General features: G+C 35.3%; 2 protein-coding genes across 2 annotated transcripts; both read left to right on the top strand.

The window, feature by feature from the left end:
• The first annotated feature begins 1,633 nt into the window (after positions 1 to 1,633).
• Positions 1,634 to 3,140, top strand: LOC106351127 (BURP domain-containing protein BNM2A-like). The gene is made up of 2 exons (XM_013790945.3): positions 1,634 to 1,843; positions 2,246 to 3,140. The coding sequence occupies exons 1-2, from the start codon at positions 1,790 to 1,792 to the stop codon at positions 3,029 to 3,031; spliced, it is 840 nt and encodes a 279-aa protein (XP_013646399.2). The 5' UTR covers positions 1,634 to 1,789; the 3' UTR covers positions 3,032 to 3,140.
• Positions 3,141 to 7,645: 4,505 nt separating this feature from the next.
• Positions 7,646 to 19,730, top strand: LOC106346120 (phosphatidylinositol 4-kinase alpha 1-like). Its single transcript, XM_013785376.3, has 26 exons — positions 7,646 to 8,813; positions 8,965 to 9,306; positions 9,485 to 9,631; positions 9,755 to 9,922; positions 10,039 to 10,197; positions 10,263 to 10,390; positions 10,805 to 11,108; positions 11,255 to 11,423; positions 11,531 to 11,748; positions 11,961 to 12,119; positions 12,787 to 12,969; positions 13,497 to 14,024; positions 14,097 to 14,456; positions 14,736 to 14,950; positions 15,413 to 15,593; positions 15,688 to 15,824; positions 15,920 to 16,073; positions 16,281 to 16,547; positions 17,078 to 17,155; positions 17,248 to 17,292; positions 17,811 to 17,983; positions 18,057 to 18,252; positions 18,433 to 18,573; positions 18,729 to 18,937; positions 19,020 to 19,181; positions 19,263 to 19,730. Exons 1-26 carry the CDS (start codon positions 7,857 to 7,859, stop codon positions 19,519 to 19,521), a joined length of 6,039 nt encoding a protein of 2,012 aa, XP_013640830.2. The 5' UTR covers positions 7,646 to 7,856; the 3' UTR covers positions 19,522 to 19,730.
• The last annotated feature ends 804 nt before the right edge of the window (positions 19,731 to 20,534 follow it).

Below are 20,534 nucleotides of genomic sequence, written 5' to 3'. Positions count from 1 at the left end.
ACCTAGTTCAACTCACCTTGACACGAGTAACTTGCCGAGTTGAATGACATTCACAGTAAAATCGCCTTTGTTTGACTTTAACTCACCTTGAAAGGCATGACTAATTCACTGAGTTGAATGATGTTAATAGTAAAATTATCTTCATCTAGGCATGAAGCCAACTTCAAGTCACCCTGACAAATACAAATAACTCACTGAGTTGAAGTAAACTCGTCTTCATCTAGACAAAGAGGATTTTAACCCAGCTTGACATATACGAGTAACTGAGTTGAAAGATGTTCACAGTAAATTCGTCTTCATTTAAGCACAAAAACGAGTTCAACTCACCTTAACACATACAAGTAACTTGCAGAGGTGAATGACTCTGAACAGAGTTAACAATAAACTCACCTTCATCAGAAACTAAGTAGTGTACAACTCTCTTTGACATGTTTGAGTTACTCTCCTAGTTGATCATCACCTAGTTGAAAGACTAGAAATAGTTGGTAATAAACTTGTCTTAATCCCTTTCTGAATGCAACTCTTCTTGACAAGTTTGAATTATTCGGCTAGTTGATCACCGCCTAGTTGAATGACTCTGAAAAGATTCACAATAAACTCGCATTGATCAGGAACTAAGTTGAGTAAAACTTTCATTGATAGGTTTAAGTCACTCGTCATGATCATCATCTAGTTGAAAGAAGGAAAAAAATCATAGTAAATTCGCTTAGATCGTCAAAGGCATAAAACTTCGAGGAAGTGATCTAGGCACATCACCAATCCTCTAGGCACACACATATCATCTAGGCAATCGACAATCGTCTATATGACTTAATACATAAAGTCAAAAAGAGCAAGTTCTCTCTATAAACACCATTTTGGCAATTTGTCTCTTTTATAATGAACTATATGATATGTTTGATACTCCTTCAAATGGTATGTAGACAACCTATCTTCAGGTTCAACTATTATATAAAATATTCTTTATATTTATTCATCTAGTTCAAATCTGAGTACAAAAAAAGTTCTTTTGAACCCACCACCATCAAAGTTATGCATACTTTCAATATGTAAAATTCAGATTAAACCCCTACTTTTTGCCCTTTTCTTCAGATCATCATGAATTTCCTTGAATTAATGATAAAACATCACATCTTTCTTTGAAAGCACTCAAACATCTAAAACACCTGCAAAACGTAGATGAAAGTTTTTTTTTGAAAAGCTTCAAAAACCACTGAAACAGTTTCAAAAGTTAGAACAAAAAACAAAGTATATCGCTATGAATATTCCTCTTTTTCTATACGACAAGAAAATAATAATTAATATACAAAACAAAATTTAGTTCTTTTATTATATTTTTCTTCAGGACGTAAAGGATGATCCATGAAATATACTGTTTGTATTATAGAATCAATCGAACCAATCTCTGAGTTAATATCAATTATTTTATCTTCATCTTTTACCGTTTCAAATCAGATGGCGATGTAAGAAGCTGCAGGCTGCACAATAATTAGTTTTAAAAATCAAATGGAATTAAGAATGTCAACAGTTTACTTAATATGTAAACTAATAGATGAAAACATCAATGAAATTAAAATAATAATAATAATAAGTCCGCATCAGCACAAGTAGATTTATTATTATAAATATGTAGAGAGATGGTGGTATTCATAGTTCATTGAGATCTAAGATCAGTTGAATACCTTCTTCTAATTTCTTTAAAAGAATTTGCGCATCTTTTTTTAAGGTCAAAACTAGAAGAAGAAGAAGAAGAAGAAACTCAATTTTCTCCACAGAGGAAATAAAATCCATGGCTTCTTTGCGATTCTCAGTCACCTTCCACACCTTCCTCTTCTTCTCTCTGGTATGTTATGTACCTCTTTTCAAGTGTTCTAATTATACTGCAAGAATATACATAAATCATTAAAAACACTAATTATACTGCAAAAATATACATCGATTTCTTTTTTTTTGAGTGAATATTACATCGTATTCATCAAATAGTTTGTAATGAATTAATTTTGTAGCTTAATCTGCAGAAGTTTTTGATTCGTGGTTCTAACTTCTTACCACATTTTTACAAAGAAAGAAACACAAATCTTTTTTTTTTGAGAAACATGTTATTAAAATTTTTGTGAAAATGAAAGTCAATTTTTTGTTCTTTTTGTAAAATGGCTTCGTAAAATGAAAGTGTAGGTAATATTTGAGTTTTTTTTTTTTCAAAAGTTTTTCGTCTCTAAATATATCAAATCGGTTATTGTGTTAGTGGGTCGTGGAGGCACACACGTCAAGAAAGCTGATATCAACCAAGGAACAAGAAGTTCAGAACAATAGCCATTTGCTCAAAGATGGTGAATTCGAGGATCCTACACTGTACATGTTTTTCAAAATCGATGATCTTAAAAAAGGAACCAAATTGCCCATTTACTTCAACAAAAACGATCTTAGAAAAGTTCCTCCACTTCTCACAAGACAAGAAGCTGATCTCATTCCTTTCACTAAGTCTAAGCTTGACTTCCTGCTGAATCACTTCTCTATCTCAAAAGAGTCCCCTCAAGCTAAAGCCATGAAGGAGACTCTGGTACGTTGTAACTACAAGGCCATCGAAGGAGAGTACAAGTTTTGTGGGACATCTTTGGAGTCAATGCTTGATCTAGCCAAGAAAACAATAGCGTCTAATGCAGATCTCAAGGTCATGACAACAAAAGTAATGGTACCTTCCCAACACACAATAAACTATGCTTTGCATAACTATACGTTCGCCGATACTCCAAAGGAGCTTGTTGGGATAAAGATGTTGGGGTGTCATAGAATGCCATACCCTTATGTCGTTTACTATTGCCATGGTCATAAAAGTGGTACCAAAGTCTTTGAGGTTAACTTGGTGACAGATGATGGGAAACATCGGGTTGTGGGACCTGCTGTTTGCCACATGAACACGTCTATGTGGAACGTTGATCACGAAGCTTTTAAGGTGTTGAAAATAGAGCCAAGGTCCGCACCAGTTTGCCACTTCTTCCCTCTTGATAACATTGTGTGGGTAGCAAAGTAGGAAAATAAACTTAGTTCCATGTGATGTGAGTATATGTGTCTTCTAATAACTATGGCTTGAAAGAAAAAAAAAAAGAAAGCAAAAAAAGGACGGACTGTTGGTTTTGGTATTGCCACTTTTGTGTGACTTGCAGCTTCTAACGTGAAAATACAACGAAGATTGATGTAACATATTTTTTTTTTGGAATATATGTAAAATTTACTCAAAAAGAAAAATACACTGTTTTTTCATATTGTGCTACATGTTTAGAAATAAAACAACTTCAAAACCTCTCAAACTCCACCGACAGAAGATGGTTTGATTCTTCGGTTCCCGGAGGCAACGTGTGGCTGGGTTCTCTAATGTCGGCGTAGTCAACCGGTGGAGGAAGCTTGGTGTAGGTATACGGTGGGGCCTTACTTCCCAACACCAGCAACGGCTCTGCTTATCCCCTACTTATTTTTAAAAATATTTGACAAAATTTCAGAAATAGTAATCTCCTTCTTTTTTTTGGATCTAACCTACTTCATAAATCAAGATTACCAACAAATCTAATCTATTAAAAGAGGAGTACAAAATAAAAATACCTTTAGTTTTGCAAGTTATTTACACTTCAATGCCACTGATATATTTAATAAACCTATTTTTAAGTTTTCTTTGTTTTTTACATATTAATAAATGTATGTCCTAAATCTATTTTGAAATAGAGAAAAATGTCTAAGAGGTTGATTGTTTGCTGATTTTGGATTTAGATTTTAGTTTTTGTTTTCCTAAAATCTACTTTTTACCAAATCAAGATTTAACTAAAATAGATTCCCTATATTTTAGGGAAACCAGTTTTTCAACTCCTACACCATTTTATACATAGAAACCAAAATCCACTTTTTATGTGCTTTTGGTGATGATTGTTTACTTGGTTTTTAGATTGTGGTTTTTGGTTTTTAGCTTTTAGATTTTAGTTTTTAGATTTTGGTTTTAGTTTTTGGTTTTTGATTTTGCTGTAGATTTTGGTTTTTTTGAAAAACTTGATTGGTGACTAGATTTTGGTTTTTGTTTTTAGATTAAAATAAATAATTAATGATAAAAAAATTTCCAGAAAAAAATAAAATAAAAATATCATAAGTATCACTAAAAGTAAACTAATATAAATTTAGTTTAAAATAAAAATAAAACAAGAAACCAAAATATTATAAAAATTAATGGCTGTATTTTAAATATATTTAAGTTTATATTTATATGGAAATACACATAATATATTTTACTCATATTATAAAAAATTAATGGCCATTTTTGTTTCTAATTCTTATTTTACTCTTATTTTTCAAAGGACCGATACACCAATTTAACTTTTGCATTTCATTTTAATATAAATATTAAAATATTTATTTAGTAAATAAATAAATACTTCTCATAACCTTTGATATACACTATTATGTCTTAATTAATATTTTGTATTATAAACTTTATATAAATTTAACCAAATTTATTAGTTATAATTATTAATTTTATTATAATTGAATAAATTAGTTTTAAAGAATATTATTATTTATTAGATTTGTTTTCATGTCTTTTTGTTAAATAAATGTGGCTCTTACAAATAAAAAGAAATATTTGTTTATCAAGGAGGCATATCTTCACGTAAGAAATACTAGTATTAATAATGTGTTGAATAAATACAGATATATTGTACCTGAATTATTAACAAAAAAACCATAAACAAATTACTTTAAATACAGTTGCCGTAGGTTTGATAGAAAAAACTCCAAAAACACAGATTCTGGTTTTTCCTTTTAATTGCATAGGAGACTCAAAAACCAGATTCCCTATTTTATAGGGAAACTATTTTAGCAAAATCTTGAATGGCTTAAAACTAGTTTTTGGAAAAACTAAAACCAAAAACCAATTCAAAAACCACAAACAATCAACCTCTTTGTGGTTTCCAAACGACTGACTTCATTTTCTTTCAAGAAATTAGTTTCTCATATATATAATTATATCTGCCATTCTAGAAAACAAACAAAAAAACTTACAAATAATAATCTTCTCTACGAATTAAGTTATTTTAATTTTTATGTAAGTTAATTTATAATTTTTAGTCAATATTTATACCATAAATCTTATAGAAAAGTTAAATAATTTCTTTAGTTATAAATATTATGCATTTATTACACTGGATTTTTTTTTTAAAAATCAGCTTTTAATTTTATTATATAATATTTAAATTACAAAAAAATATACATTTTTACCAAAGTTATAAAATATATTTAAACTAAAACTACACTAAAATAAAAAACCAAAATTTAAAATAAATCTTAATTATTTTTATATCATTAGTTTTAGAAAAACTTAAAATTTACAGAAAATAACAAACCATAGAAATATATATATATATATATATATATATATATATATATATATATATATATATTATTTTTGCATTTAACCACAGTTTTATTTTGTATCTACAGTTTTGTTTAAAATAATTTTATTAAATAAATTTATATGTGTTTTGATAACAGTATTTTATATTTTATTATTTTGCAGATTAAATATTTTACTTTGAATAATATTTTCATTCTATTAGCTTTAAAAGCAAAAACCAAAAACTAAAAACAAAAATCTACAAACACCATTCATGTTTTTCCAAAATCCAAAATCTACTGCAAAAACCATTTTCTTTCCAATGAAGTTTTTGATTCCCTAAGAACTACTGATTTTGCAAAAAACTAGTTTTAAACCAATCAAGATTCTGACAAAAAGGCTTTCCTATAAAATAGAGATACTGGTTTTTAAATCTTTTGACCAAATTTCAAAGAAAAAGCAAAAGCCATGTTTTAGTGGATTTGTAAATACTAATCCGAGAAAATTTGAAAATTTGTATATTTTACTTGGATTTATAAATACTATATGGATTTCTAAATCAATAAAAATATATGAACCAATAACACCTCATTTGTAAAGTGTACTACGATTACTTTTCATATATATATTTCTTATTTTTGTAAATATCAATATAAAATACATGACCATTATATGTATATACTTTCTATCTTTTTGTTTAAGTAATTTTTTTAATAATGTGAAATAATTTATTTTTATTTCATATATGTAAAATAAATTTAGATATTTATTTATAATACTAACTAACTATAAACTAATTGTAAAAACTAGTTATTAAATTCTATAAATATAATTATTGAATAATTTATAATAATTATTAGACATTCAAAAATAACTAAAAATTATAAAAACATAAAATATTTTTTAATAACCAAATAGATTATATTATTTTTTAAAATAAAAAGATGCCATTCAAGTTTTTAAAAATAAAAATAATTTAGATATATTTATGATTTATATTTTAGTATAATGTAAGTTTTTTTAATAAAATATAGTTATTAAAAACATGTTAATGTATTTTTATGTTTTAAATAAGAATCACAATATTTTGATCAATTTTAATAGTAACTTCTAAATGTTTAATTTGTATTTTTGTTGTATTATTTTAAAATAATGTATTACTTGCTTTTTTGAAAACTTAAAAACTACAACAAAATCAAAAACCAAAATTAAAATCTAAAAACCAAAAACCAAAACAAAAAGCTGAAAATCAAATATGAAAAGCTAAAAACCAAAAACAAAAAACCAAAAACTAAAACCAAAATCTAAAAACGAAAAACAAAAACTAAAAACCACCCCAAACAATTATCACCTAAAATCTAAAAACCAAAAACTAAAATCCAGAAACCAAAAACTAAAATCTAAAAACTAGGGAAACAATCATCACCTAAATCTTAAAATTGACTCCACAAAATATTCCTTATATCAAGAACATTCCAAATTAAGGCATTCCTAATTTATTGCTATCAAATTAATTAAAAAATTCAATCTTTCGTATACAATATATATTCCTTACTAACCATATAGTAGATAAAAAAAAAGTATTAGAAAATATAAAATAAAGTGAACAACGAGATTCTTTTCATATATATAGTATCACATATATAAAATTATATCAATTTTCAATTAAAATCGTTAATAGAATATTTGAAGCACGAATATTCTTTTTATAAAACTACTTCATAGTAGAAAATTAAATGTTCTATTACAAAATCATAATATAAAATCTTAACTAACCAAATATGATATACTCTAAAATATTTTAAATTAATGTGGAATATTTTATGGTAAAATATTTTATAAATTAAAAATGTTTTAAATTAATGTGAAATATTTTGTCATAAAAATAGCATCCAATGCCTAACTATTTAATCCTAAAGATTAAAAATGTTTAAAGCACATGTAAATAATCAATTAATATCACCAAATGGGGTGTATATGTTAATTTTAATCGACAAAAAAAGTGGTCGTCTCACTGACTTTTTCCGAGCCCAAATTATGAACATGGGTGCATGTCTCTCTTAACCAAACGCCTCTTACATTTTTTGATAATTTATAAGGCCAGCCATGAAGCTATTCATAAATAAACCGGATCTTAATCTAGTTACCCGATTCATGTTTCCGGTATGGTTTATACCGATTTGTCTCTACGAACACTTTTTAGCTGGATTTTACCTATTTACCCCTCTCGGAGATCTTCCACAACGGACAAATCATTTCCCCAAGAGCCAAAGAAAAAAAAAAGAGAAGGAAGAGACAAAACGAACGACGATGATGACTCAGTCGACATCACAATGAACCTTCAAACCCCTTCCATGGCTTCCTCCTCCTCATGCAAAGAACATCATTGATCTCCGTCCTTCGCGGATCACACGAGATTTCGACTCCGTCTTAAAAGGCAGATCCGATCTCGAACCTCTCAGCTAAATTTTTCTGTTTCTTTCCGATGGAGGCATTGACGGAGCTTTGCGACATTATAGCGGAGAATCCGAAGCAATTCTCGGAGAAACTAGCGTGGATATGCGGCCGTTGCCCCCAAACCGAATGGCTCCTCGCCGAATCGCCCAGGGTTTCTCGTAGCCACCTCAACGCCGTGTTAGCCGTGGCGCGGATCATCTCCAAGAACCCCGAATCAACCGACAACCGCGCCAAATCCGCCGTGAATGATTTCCTCAGCGCTGTCCCCGCCTCGTTCCGCCGCTCCTTCTGGCCGCATTCGTTTCCCTCGCAGTTGATCTCTGCGTTCTATTGCGATTTCTTGAGTTACCTTTCGTCCGCGGCGGATCTATCGCCGGATTTCGCCACCGAGGTTGCTAGGTTTACAGGTGAGGTCGTGATTGCCGCCGCGAGCTGCTGCGGCGATGGCGATGGGGATGGTGATCCGTCGATTTCCAAGGCGTTCTTGGTGGCGCTCTCTCAGAATTTTCCGTCGATTCTGCAGTCTGATGGGGATAAGTTGATCACAATGTTGCTTGATCAGTTTGTTGTGAGCCGTGCGCCTCTGAACTCGGCGAACTCTGAAACTTCCTCGGCTCAGAGCTCTCCCGTTAGCACGAATCGTTATCCCTCAGGAAAAACGGAGGAGTCTAGTCCTGGCGACGGGTCCACCGCGTCCTCTAAGAGTTCTTCGTCTGTTGTGGTGAATGGGGGTAGTATCGTGTGGAAGACTGGGGTTGATCAGCTGAGCTTTGGATTTAGTGAAGGTAGTGGAGGCTCTAACCCTGTGTTTAGACAACAAGTGGCTTCTTTTGAGGATGAGTCCATCGAGAGCTTGGAGAAGCAAGAGATTGCCTTTAGGTTGATCACTCATATTTTGGAGAAGGTCAAAGTTGATTCCAAACTTCAGGATCAAGTGCGGTTTATAGCGAAGAGGCAGCTCCAGTCCATGTCTGCGTTTCTGAAGGTAATGCTTTTCTCGTGGTTATAATATTATTCGGCATGTTTTCAAGAGGGATAGTAGTATAGTACTACGGTGGTGCTTACTTTGCGGATCTTGAGTGGAGTATGGATTTCTTAGAAAAGATGATGACTCTGTTTCTGCATTTTGTTTACAGTCAAGAAAACGAGACTGGAACGAACAAGGTCCAGTTCTGAAAACTAGAGTCAATGCGAAGCTCTCTGTTTATCAGGCTGTAGCTAAAATGAAAATCAAGAGCCTGGTGTCTCTGGAAACAGATGGAAAAACTTCTAAAAGGTTGGTCCTGGAGACTCTTGCATTGCTATTAGATGCTGCCGATGCCTGCTTGACATCTGTGTGGCGGAAAATGAAGGCCTGTGAAGAGCTGTTCGGTTCTCTGCTTTCTGGGATTGCAAAGATTGCAGTGGAAAGAGGAGGCCAGCCACTTCGTGTGCTGCTCATCCGACTTAAACCATTGGTACTGGCAGTCTGTGCTCAGGTAAAATTTTGTTTGTACTCAGACGAGCAACATTTTCTACTCTATCGCTGGATCTCTATAGAAGTACAATCGAACACATCATGTCACAAGTTTGGACAGATATTAGTATATTATAGTTCGTTTTCAATTAAATTACTAAACGAAGTTTCTATGTATTTCTAATTGTTTGTTTGAACAGCCTGATCAAGGGGCTTTGCTCGAGAGCGTATTTAAGACTAGTTGTGAGATTATTGAATCTGGCTGGTCCAAGGACCGAGCCCCAGTGGACACCTTCATTATGGGGTTAGCATCAAGTATTCGTGAAAGAAATGATTATGAAGAACAGGTAATTTTTCAACCGTTCTCTTAACGTGGAGAAAATCATTTTACTTCGCCAGCTATTAATCCGCCTTCCTTAGGTTCCCTTTTTATCTTACCTTTCCGCTAAGGCTCATCATTTGGTGTCCAGGTTGATAGAGAAAAGCAAGTGCCTGCTGTACAGCTAAATGTGATACGGCTGCTTGCTGATCTCAATGTTGCTGTGAAGAAGCCCGAAGTAGCAGACATGATATTGCCACTTTTTATTGAAAGCTTGGAAGAGGGTGATGCTTCGGCTCCTAGCTTCTTGCGACTCCAAGTATGGTTCCATTTTCTAGCATGATACCCCATATATGTTACTTTCTCGAAATTTGGCAGTGATATCTTCATCCTTGTTGACATATTTATTTATGCATCTATGCCAATTTTATGCAGCTTCTTGATGCTGTTTCTCGCATAGCAACGTTAGGGTTTGAAAAATCTTACCGCGAGACGGTAGTTTTGATGACCAGAAGTTACTTGAGCAAACTGTCGACTGTAGGATCTGTAGAGAGCAAAACATCAGCACCAGAAGCTACAACTGAGCGTATAGAGGTATTTTACTATGTTTTTTTGATTTTACTATTATACTGATCCTTACAGATCCAATTGTGCTATAGACTCTTCCTGCAGGTTTTCTTACAATTGCCAATGGTCTTGCGGATACAAAATTGCGTTCGGACTATCGCCATCGTTTGCTTTCCTTATGTTCAGATGTAGGCCTGGCTGCCGAATCCAAAAGTGGCGGGTAATTATATCGTCTTAGCTTTGTATAAACATTAGAGTTTTTTTTCACTGTCTATGGTTTAGTTTATCTTTTAACTGCCTAGTCATATAGTAACTAAAAGCTTGAACAACTATTCGCTGTTGAATAAAAAGTATTTTATACATTAGAAAGTCTGCAAACTACGAGAAATCTGCTGGCAACAGCTTTTGCTGGCTACTATGTTCCCAGAAAGGTTTATGTATTGCATGAAGGATGACTGGATGATCAATGTTGTGATCTTGCTGTTAACATTATAGATAAAATAAGCATTTTCCTCTCTACTACAATTGTCCTAAAACTAGAATAATCGGAAAATCATCAGTGGATGCTTTTCCAAAGTTTATTTCTCTCTTCGTAATGACCTGAATATTTATTACGCGCTTCCTTTTCTTCCAGGAGTGGTGTGGATTTTTTAGGGCCTCTTCTTCCTGCGGTGGCGGAAATATGTTCGGATTTTGATCCTACTTTGGATGTGGAACCCTCACTTTTGAAGTTGTTCCGCAATCTTTGGTTCTATATAGCCCTTTTTGGCTTAGCACCTCCTATTTTGAAAGCTCCAACACCCGCTGGGAAGTCAACCTCCAATTCAGCGAATAGTGGGAGCATGAATGCTGCTTTGCAAGCTGTGGGAGGGCCTTACATGTGGAATACAGAGTGGATTATTGCTGTTCAGCGGATTTCTCAAGGCACTCCCCCTCTTGTAAGTCAGTCTAGAAGGTCATCTTCAGAGTTTAATTTATGGTTCACCATATTATAAACCTTCTAAATACTGAGTCTTATATCTCCCAGTAGATACGTACTTGTTCTGAAGTTTAACTGTACCTAATTGAGCATTGCTCTTTGTAGGTTGTCAGTTCTGTAAAATGGCTTGAAGACGAATTGGAACTCAACGCGCTCCATAATCCTGGTAGTCGTCGAGGAAATGGAAATGAGAAAGTAGCTTCAACACAGAGACTTGCTCTTTCAACTGCCTTAGGTGGCCGAGTTGACGTTGCATCAATGAACACCATTTCAGGTAAAACAAACTAGGAGTTATTGTTTAATATCTGCTTGAAGGATTTTGGTTTGGCTATCTTAGATGCTTAGAATTTATTTTTATTTTAATTATTTTAATCCTATTAGGAGTGAAAGCTACCTATTTGCTTGCTGTCGCTTTTTTGGAAATCATACGCTTTATTAGCAACGGGGGTATCCTTAACGGCGACTCAAGTGTATCTGCTTCTAGAAGTGCCTTCAGCTGTGTCTTCGAATATCTGAAAACTCCAAATCTTACTCCTGCTGTTTCCCAGTGTTTGACGGCAATTGTGCATAGATCCTTTGAAACAGCAGTCTCATGGCTGGTACGTAAATACTTGGTCGTACTATTGTAGCTCATTTTTGGCCAAGGGCCGTTTGATGGCAACTCTAGCCCGTTCATTCCTTCTGTCCTTATATATATGCACTTTGTTCATTTTGTCACCAACACCAGTTCTGCTTTTCTGTGTGTTTGCTACATCCTCACATACATTCTAACAGTAAATGAATTTTTCATAAAACTTCCATCTGATTTCAGGAAGATCGAATATCACTTACTGGAAAAGATGCTCGTAATAGAGAACTGACAACGTATGCACATGCTTGTTTCCTCATAAAGAGTATGTCACAGAGAGATGAACACGTTAGAAATATCTCTGTGAACTTGTTGACTCAGTTACGGGACAAGTTTCCTCAGGTAAATGGATATACACTCTCGTTCAAAAGATTATATGTAGTTTCACCATGTTTGTAAAAAAACGAGCCGATATATTGCTTATATATGATGAATATACTACACTGATAGAAGTATGGAGAAGTAGAGTTATATTTAGCCATGATAGTATTTTCAAGGCGACTTAGGCAATAATTAATATTATCAAATTCTAATAATTATAGTTTACATTTAGCTTTGCATTGAACAATTGCAGATTGAAGTGTTTTTCTTCCTACTGGCCTGCAATAATTTCATGGGTTACCCATTGCAGACTTTTTTCCTATCTTTTGCTGAATCTAGTTTTTCTCTTTCTATTGATCTCTAACAAATATCAATTTTCTCATATATAATTCCGTTAGATACTAGTGGTGTAGTCTGTTTGTTTTATTGGATTTCTAAATATGTTGTGTTTGCTGTTTCACGTCTACTATAGACATTTTTCACGGTTTTACTCTCTTTTTTTCTGCATATTTCCTCTCTGTTGTACATCTAGTAATTTACTCTCCTCCTTCTCTTTACTGGTGTCTGTCTTATATCACTGCCTTTGGTACTGTCTACTAAGTTTCGGTGTTTGCCTTTTGCCTTCTCCAACTGTTCTTTTGGAAATTATCCACTGCTTTGTTGATCGTCTGACAATGAGAAAATACAGGTCCTCTGGCATTCGTCGTGTCTGGATAGTTTGCTGTTTTCTGTTCATGACAATACATCTTCAACAGTTGTCAATGATCCTGCTTGGACTGCTGCTGTTCGATCTTTATACCAGAAAGTTGTTCGAGAATGGATCATAATATCGCTTTCATATGCTCCATGTACCAGTCAGGGTTTGCTTCAGGTTTCCTTCTGTTTACCAATTCATATTATCGTATATATTCACATTCACATTCACATTTCCTTATTTTGAGATTTCTGTTACGCCAATTCAATCTGTTAATTTGACATTTTAAACAGAACTTACTGTGGAGATATAATTCCTGTCTGTTCTGTTGCAGTGCCATGTTTTCCTTCCATCTACTTTGTTTAACGAACTTCTTTTTAGTTGTAGACTTCCCTATTTTCTTGAAATGATTCAAGAAGGTGGGATTCATTCAGTTTTTCTCTCCCTTAATAATTACTGTTTCAGTGTTTATGGTATTGGTTGCGTGTTCCTTTTCAGATATATGAGTCTGTTTTTGGTGCACAAACGAACTATGAATTGCTTTAGACATAGGGGCTTAAGTTGTTGTTTTCATGGATTCTTTTTGTATATATTCTCATGGCTGGGGTTTTTTTCGTGGGTTCTGCTTAAGTTAAATTGTTTTTGCTTCCTCTGAGTTACAATAGGGTTTCACGGTCCTCTCTTGTTTTTAATATCCACCACAGGATAAGCTGTGTAAGGCAAACACATGGCAGCGAGCACAAACTACCACGGATGTGGTTTCTCTTCTATCTGAGATAAAGATTGGAACTGGGAAAAATGAAATTTGGTCAGGGATAAGAACTGCAAATATTCCAGCGGTGATGGCAGCAGCAGCTGCAGCATCAGGGGCAAACTTAAAAGTTTCTGAATCCTTTAACTTGGAGGTGCTTGGTACTGGTGTAGTCAGTGCAACAGTAAAGTGCAACCATGCTGGGGAAATTGCTGGCATGCGAAGGTTGTACAACAGTATTGGTGGATTTCAATCTGGCTCAGCGCCTAGTGGTTTTGGTGGTGGCCTTCAAAGATTAATATCTGGGGCATTTTCCCAGGCACCACAACCAGAGGATGACTCATTTAATGAGATGTTGATAGCGCGATTTGTGCGTCTCCTTCAGCAATTTGTTAATACTGCTGAAAAAGGTGGAGAGGTGGATAAGACACAATTCCGAGAAACTTGTTCTCAAGCAACTGCACTACTTCTGTCAAACCTGGTAAGGTTTTCTAACCAAGAGCAGATGAATTGACGAGCACATGTATTCTAATTTCTCCTCTTGTTGCATCAGGGTGCTGAGTCAAAAACGAATGTGGAAGGCTTTTCTCAGTTACTGCGTCTCCTTTGTTGGTGTCCTGCATATATATCTACTCCAGATGCTATGGAAACTGGAATTTTTATTTGGACCTGGTTGGTTTCTGCTGCTCCTCAACTTGTATCTCTAGTCCTTGCCGAGCTTGTAGATGCATGGATATGGACAATTGATACAAAGCGAGGGCTCTTTGCGTCTGATGTGCGATACTCTGGCCCAGCTGCAAAATTAAGACCCCATCTTGCCCCTGGGGAGCCAGAAGGATCACCGGAAAGTGATCCAGTTGACCAAATAGTCGCTCACAGACTGTGGCTTGGATTTTTAATTGATCGTTTTGAGGTTAGGATTTATCTCTCTACTTTTTTCTTTTACAGACGGAACTCATGTAGGTGGATCACCTCAATTCTTATTAGTCGTTGGTTAAGAAGATCTAGAGTATTATTAGTGGTGATAATTTTATAAAACTAGTTGAATCAATTATCACTTTTCTGCGAACGTCCGTAGGCGACAAAGTTGTGGTCTTGGAGAAATTTTGTTTCACTTGGGTATTTGCTTACTAACCACTAAGTAAGCAAATAATTATTTATGTGAGTTTCTTATCACAAAATGCTTCTCTAGGTTGTTCGACATAATAGCACGGAGCAACTCTTGCTGCTAGGTCGAATGTTACAACGGAGTACAGACCTTGACTGGTGCTTTACTCGCCACCCTGCAGCTGCTGGTACCTTTTTTTCTTTGATGCTCCTTGGACTGAAGTTCTGCTCATGCCAAACACAAGGCAATATGCAGAAATTTAGATCTGGACTCCAGCTATTGGAAGATCGAATTTACAGGTCAGTTTTTGCTAATTCGCAGTTTTTTTCTTTGTAAGATGAGCCATTGTTTTTTGTTGCACCATACATTTTGTTATTCTTTCTTTTTTGGAGGTCTCCCATCCTGCGTCTATGATCTGGCGTCACATATTTGATTTTTTTTCTACTTTCTTTGCTGGACTGTATATTAATGTTCATAGGCTCTCTTACTGTTTTGTCCGCCTTAGGATTTAAATTGAATTGCCATTGCACATTGCATTGAACTGTATGGCCTAGTGTCTGCTATTTTAATAGATATATCATAGATTGAGAGAAAACTGAAAGTAGCTACATTTTAGGCCTTATGTTAATCCGCCATTTAATATGGCATGTCCCGGTGTTTCAAATGGCTTAATGCTTAGGCCAATTTTATTATCTCTGATATACCTTTGTTCTATGTTCGTGCACGTCAATAAGAAACTATGTCTTTTCTACTTGTTCCAGGACTTCCTTAGGCTGGTTTGCTCATCAACCAGAGTGGTATGATGTAAATATTCCGAATTTTTGTCAAAGCGAGGCTCTATCTGTTTCAGTTTTTGTTCACTTTTTATCAAACGAGCTATTGGATTTAAGTCAATCCGATTCCAAAGGAAAACCTCGTGAAATAGGGAACTTGATTGACGTGGTATAGTAACCATCTGCAAACTTTTTTTCTACTTTCTCGGAGTAACATAGTTTGACTGCAAAATATGATATTTACTTTGGCTGCATGTCTACAGACCGATCAGTATCATCCCGTCTGGGGTGAGATGGACAACTACACTGTGGGAAAAGAAAAGAGGAGGCAGTTGCTCCTAATGCTCTGCCAGCATGAAGCTGACAGGCTTGACGTATGGGCGCAACCTATTAGTTCAAAGTAAAACTTGGTTTCCTTTTATGACGCTTTCACTTCTCATTAGTTCTCTTTGACGTAAATGATATTCATTCTTCCAATTGGCAACGTATGTACAGGGACAGTCCATATTCGCGGCTGAAAATAAGCTCCGAAAAATGGACCGAACATGCTAAAACCGCCTTTTCAGTGGACCCTCGCATTGCTTTATCTCTTGCTTCAAGATTTCCGGCAAATGCTGGTGTGAAATCCGAAGTCACTCAGCTTGTTCAGGTATAAAACAGATGCTACTCCTCTAAGACTGTAGAAAGACAGACCTCTTACGATTTTATAGTTTAAGTGGGGTATACTGTATCTTTGGTTTTAAGTTTACAAAATCAGCAGGCATGATGCAACTGGAAAAAGTTTGGCCATGATACTTTTACTTTGTATTGATCGTCTGATGTTTATGAGCTTTCTCACTGAGACTCTTTCATGCAGACACATATTGTAGATCTTCGTACAATTCCCCAGGCATTGCCGTACTTTGTAACACCCAAAAATGTTGAAGAGGACTCAGCGCTGTTGCAGCAGCTACCACACTGGGCTGCTTGTTCAATCACACAGGCTCTTGAGTTCCTCACTCCTGCTTATAAAGGCCATCCACGTGTCATGGCATATGTACTAAGAGTTTTGGAGTCCTATCCTCCTGACCGAGTTACTTTCTTCATGCCCCAGTTGGTGCAGTCTCTACGCTATGATGAAGGGGTACGTCTTATCTAATATGCATAGTCTCTATAAGCAGTTTGGGGTCTAAGCTATTTCAAGTATATCATTCGTCATGTGCTCGTTAGATTTGAATTATATCATTCTGCTTGTGCTCACTATATATATTGTCGCTCATCTTAATACGTGAAGTTTTATCATATTGCTTTTTCAGTGCTGTCGTTGAAGTGTTTTATAGTCTCAAAAATAGAATTCTGCATTTGGTGTACTGCAGCATTTCCCAGAATTTATCCAACCATGGTGTGAAAAAGAAACTACGAGCCCAGGAACCTTTGTTTTGTTGGTCTTTTATCTAAAACTATTATTTAAAAAAGTAGAATTGGATTATCAACCTCGCATTTTCAAAACCATGTCTATTTTTTTGTTATTAGGCCTTTGATTGCTCACGGTTTTTCTTGTCACAGTATCCTCAAACTCTACAGAAATTATACTTCTAGGGAAGCTGGATATTACGTCTTTCCTTTTTTCCTGCATTTAAGATGTTTAATGTTTTGATTTCTTTTTGAATGCAGAGGTTGGTGGAAGGGTATCTTCTTAGAGCTACCCAAAGAAGCGACATATTTGCCCATATTCTCATTTGGCATTTGCAGGTAAATTTAACTTAGTGGACTTTGCAAGATCTTAGTTTTGCTTGTAACCTATGTGGAGATTTGTTAATTTCAAATATCTCTTATAATGCCAGGGTGAGTCTGTTCAGGAAACACCGAAGGAGGGCGCTATCGATAAGGTTTGCCCATTATTATAATTTTCTGCTTATATTTCGTTGGTCTTAGTTTATGTAGAGTCAGCATCTTACTCCTGTTTGGCTAGTATGTTATCTATGTTACATACTGCTATGTAGCTTAACGATCTTTCACAATATTAAATAGCATTGTCATCTAGTACTATCTACTGGCCCTAATTGTGAATATCCCGAGTTCCAAACTGGTCTCCTGTAGAAAACATCTGCAAAGTCTTCTGGGGTAGGTTATTCTTCACATGTTATACGAGGCTGAAAGCATTCTTGATTTGACATGTTGATCGCTAGTTCTAGTTACATAATTCCAAGAGTGAAAATGAGTTTCATAACTGCTTATAGTTCTGTATTAGCATGAATTTTTCATTGGAAAGTATTATTTGGACAAAAGATTTTGTGAGAAAGTGATTAGTTTGTTTAGATAGAGATGGAGTAGAACTTTGTTGTATAGCTGTGGAGTGGTCGGCTGTAATAATCCGGGCTCACCTGTTGTTTCTGTAATATTTCAGAATGCATCATTCCAAGAAATTTTGCCACAAGTTCGGCAGCATATCATTGATGGTTTCAGTCCCAGTGCCTTGGACATGTTCACTAGAGAGTTCGACTTCTTTGACAAAGTTACATCGATTTCCGGGGTGCTATTTCCCCTTCCAAAAGAAGAGCGCAGAGCCGGTATCAGGAGGTATGAGTTTATCTTTCATGGTATGGGTGGGTATGTTGGATGCAAGGTTAATCTAACACTTTATTTATGGCAGGGAGTTAGAGAAAATTGAAATGCAGGGAGATGACCTCTATTTGCCAACTGCTCCTAGTAAGCTTGTTAGGGGTATCCGTGTAGACAGTGGAATACCCTTACAATCAGCTGCCAAAGTCCCTATTATGATAACTTTCAACGTTATTGATCGTGATGGTGACCATAATGATGTGAAACCACAGGCTTGCATTTTCAAGGTAAGCCTTGGTATGATTTTCATACAATTTGTAGGGTTTCTAGGTCCACATGAAAGCTATTCTACTGTGATATCTTTCATAATTCTAATAGTATTTGCCAATACCCCCAAAAAAAAAATCAGTCATGCGCTCCCCCACTAGTTGGTATTTACTCTGAGTCTGATTTGCTCTTGTATTCAGGTCGGAGATGATTGCCGACAAGATGTTCTTGCCCTTCAAGTGATATCTCTTCTTAGAGATATATTTCAAGCGGTTGGTCTTAATCTTTATCTTTTTCCATATGGAGTACTCCCAACTGGTGACGAGAGGGGAATCATTGAGGTAAACTCGGTCTAAAATGTGTTAATCTTGAGCTTATTTCTCTTATTGCTCGTTAGAATAGATTTTGGTTGTATAAGAATTTCATGCATCAGATAAGGTTCATACGGGTTTCTTTCTAATGGAACTTCCATCTCTTTTCTTTACTTTGATTACAGGTTGTGCCTAATACACGAAGCAGAAGTCAAATGGGTGAAACAACTGACGGGGGTTTGTATGAAATTTTTCAACAAGACTATGGACCCGTGGGCTCAGCCACCTTTGAAACAGCAAGAGAGAACTTCCTCATCAGCAGTGCCGGTTATGCTGTGGCTAGTCTTTTGCTCCAACCCAAAGACAGACACAACGGAAATCTTCTTTTTGATGAGTATGCTTCCTAACTCTCTCTGGACAATATTATTTATTTGTGCAATTTCTTGAAAATAACACCATGTGTTACGGTAATGCAGCGTGGGAAGACTTGTCCACATCGACTTTGGTTTCATATTGGAAACTTCACCTGGTGGAAACATGCGGTTCGAGAGTGCTCACTTCAAACTGAGCCACGAAATGACTCAGTTGCTAGATCCATCAGGTGTTATGAAAAGCAAAACATGGCATCAATTTGTGAGGTAGATATCTTAAAAACTTTCTGAGATCTTTTCTTTTTGTTGTCAGAGAGATAATCTTATTGTCTTTTCTGCATTAAAAAGCTTGTGCGTCAAAGGATACTTGGCTGCTCGCCGGTACATGGACGGAATCATAAGCACGGTGCAAATGATGCTAGACAGTGGATTGCCTTGCTTTAGCAGAGGAGATCCAATTGGTAACCTAAGGAAAAGATTTCACCCAGAGATGAGCGAACGTGAAGCTGCACACTTCATGATTCATGTGTGTACAGATGCGTATAACAAGTGGACTACTGCTGGCTACGACTTGATTCAGTATCTGCAACAAGGCATCGAGAAGTAAACCAACAAAAAAAAGAAGAGGAAGAGGAATTCGATTATCGTAAACCAGAGTTGCCATTCACAAAAGACAAGGTAGAGTGTTGTGTGACGAGTTTAAGATAACGTAAGGTGCAAGCTATTAATGTATTTGATTCATTGATGATAGAACTGATCCACGTATATCATATTATCCTGTTGACATCAGAACCTACTTTATTATTTTACTAACCAGACGATCTCCAGCATCAGAAAATGATTCTAGAAACATGTGGTAAAACGCTATTCTACTCTAACCATAGTTGCCACGAACGAGAATCCTCGCCCAGCTCTATCCCTATTCTGTCGGTTCCCCTTGGAGTTTCTTTTGTTCAAACCTCGAGACAGTTTCATTTCGATTCCAGACTCTCTTACGAAGACTATAGAGTACTTGAAGTCAGAGCTCAGACTTTCATTATCCTCAAGCACTTCGAAATGACTATTTAGTTGCTCAGTTTCATGGAACCAAGCCCTCAATCAACAACAATGATTTTTTCTTGGATCGTACATCACAATCTTGAATACAAACGGGAAACTTTACCTCTCTAGTCCATATTGACCTTGAAAACAATAAAAGTCGATCAACTCTACATTTGTCATGCAAAGCAAAAAACGAAGAGCAACAAAAATTTGCGTGGTGGGTTTACATATACAACTGGATTATTCCATCTAATAAAAGAAACAAATTTTACCTCAATTCTCCAAGATTCAAACGTAGGCATGATAACCAGTCAGTCGATCGTCCACAAAGTTTTAAATGGCCCATGTAAATATCCATAAATCCAAAAAGATTGCAAGAAAGAAAAGAGACGTGTATGTACCTTCTTTCCCTTTTCATTGTTAAAAGATAAGTTTTAGAGACATGCATGCACTCACTTATTACGCTCTACAAAGAAGGACGTGACGCGAGAGCCAAACGCATATGGATGTTAAATGATTTCTCCTTGTAGACATTTGAATCCTCTTAAGCTCCATATTCTTATTTCTTGTTTTACATCA

The sequence above is a fragment of the Brassica napus genome, chromosome A6, assembly GCF_020379485.1.
Source record: "Brassica napus cultivar Da-Ae chromosome A6, Da-Ae, whole genome shotgun sequence".
Lineage (NCBI taxonomy): Eukaryota > Viridiplantae > Streptophyta > Magnoliopsida > Brassicales > Brassicaceae > Brassica > Brassica napus.
This window is presented reverse-complemented; position numbering and strand designations above follow the sequence as displayed.

Excerpts from the sequence above, each read along its gene's own strand:
- LOC106351127 (XM_013790945.3), top strand. The coding sequence starts at position 1,790 with ATGGCTTCTTTGCGATTCTCAGTCACCTTCCACACCTTCCTCTTCTTC. Across the intron at positions 1,844-2,245 it reads CCTTCCTCTTCTTCTCTCTG|TGGGTCGTGGAGGCACACAC; the intron begins GTATGTTATGTA and ends TTATTGTGTTAG.
- LOC106346120 (XM_013785376.3), top strand. The coding sequence starts at position 7,857 with ATGGAGGCATTGACGGAGCTTTGCGACATTATAGCGGAGAATCCGAAG. Across the intron at positions 10,198-10,262 it reads CTACAACTGAGCGTATAGAG|ACTCTTCCTGCAGGTTTTCT; the intron begins GTATTTTACTAT and ends ATTGTGCTATAG. Across the intron at positions 11,424-11,530 it reads ATCAATGAACACCATTTCAG|GAGTGAAAGCTACCTATTTG; the intron begins GTAAAACAAACT and ends TAATCCTATTAG.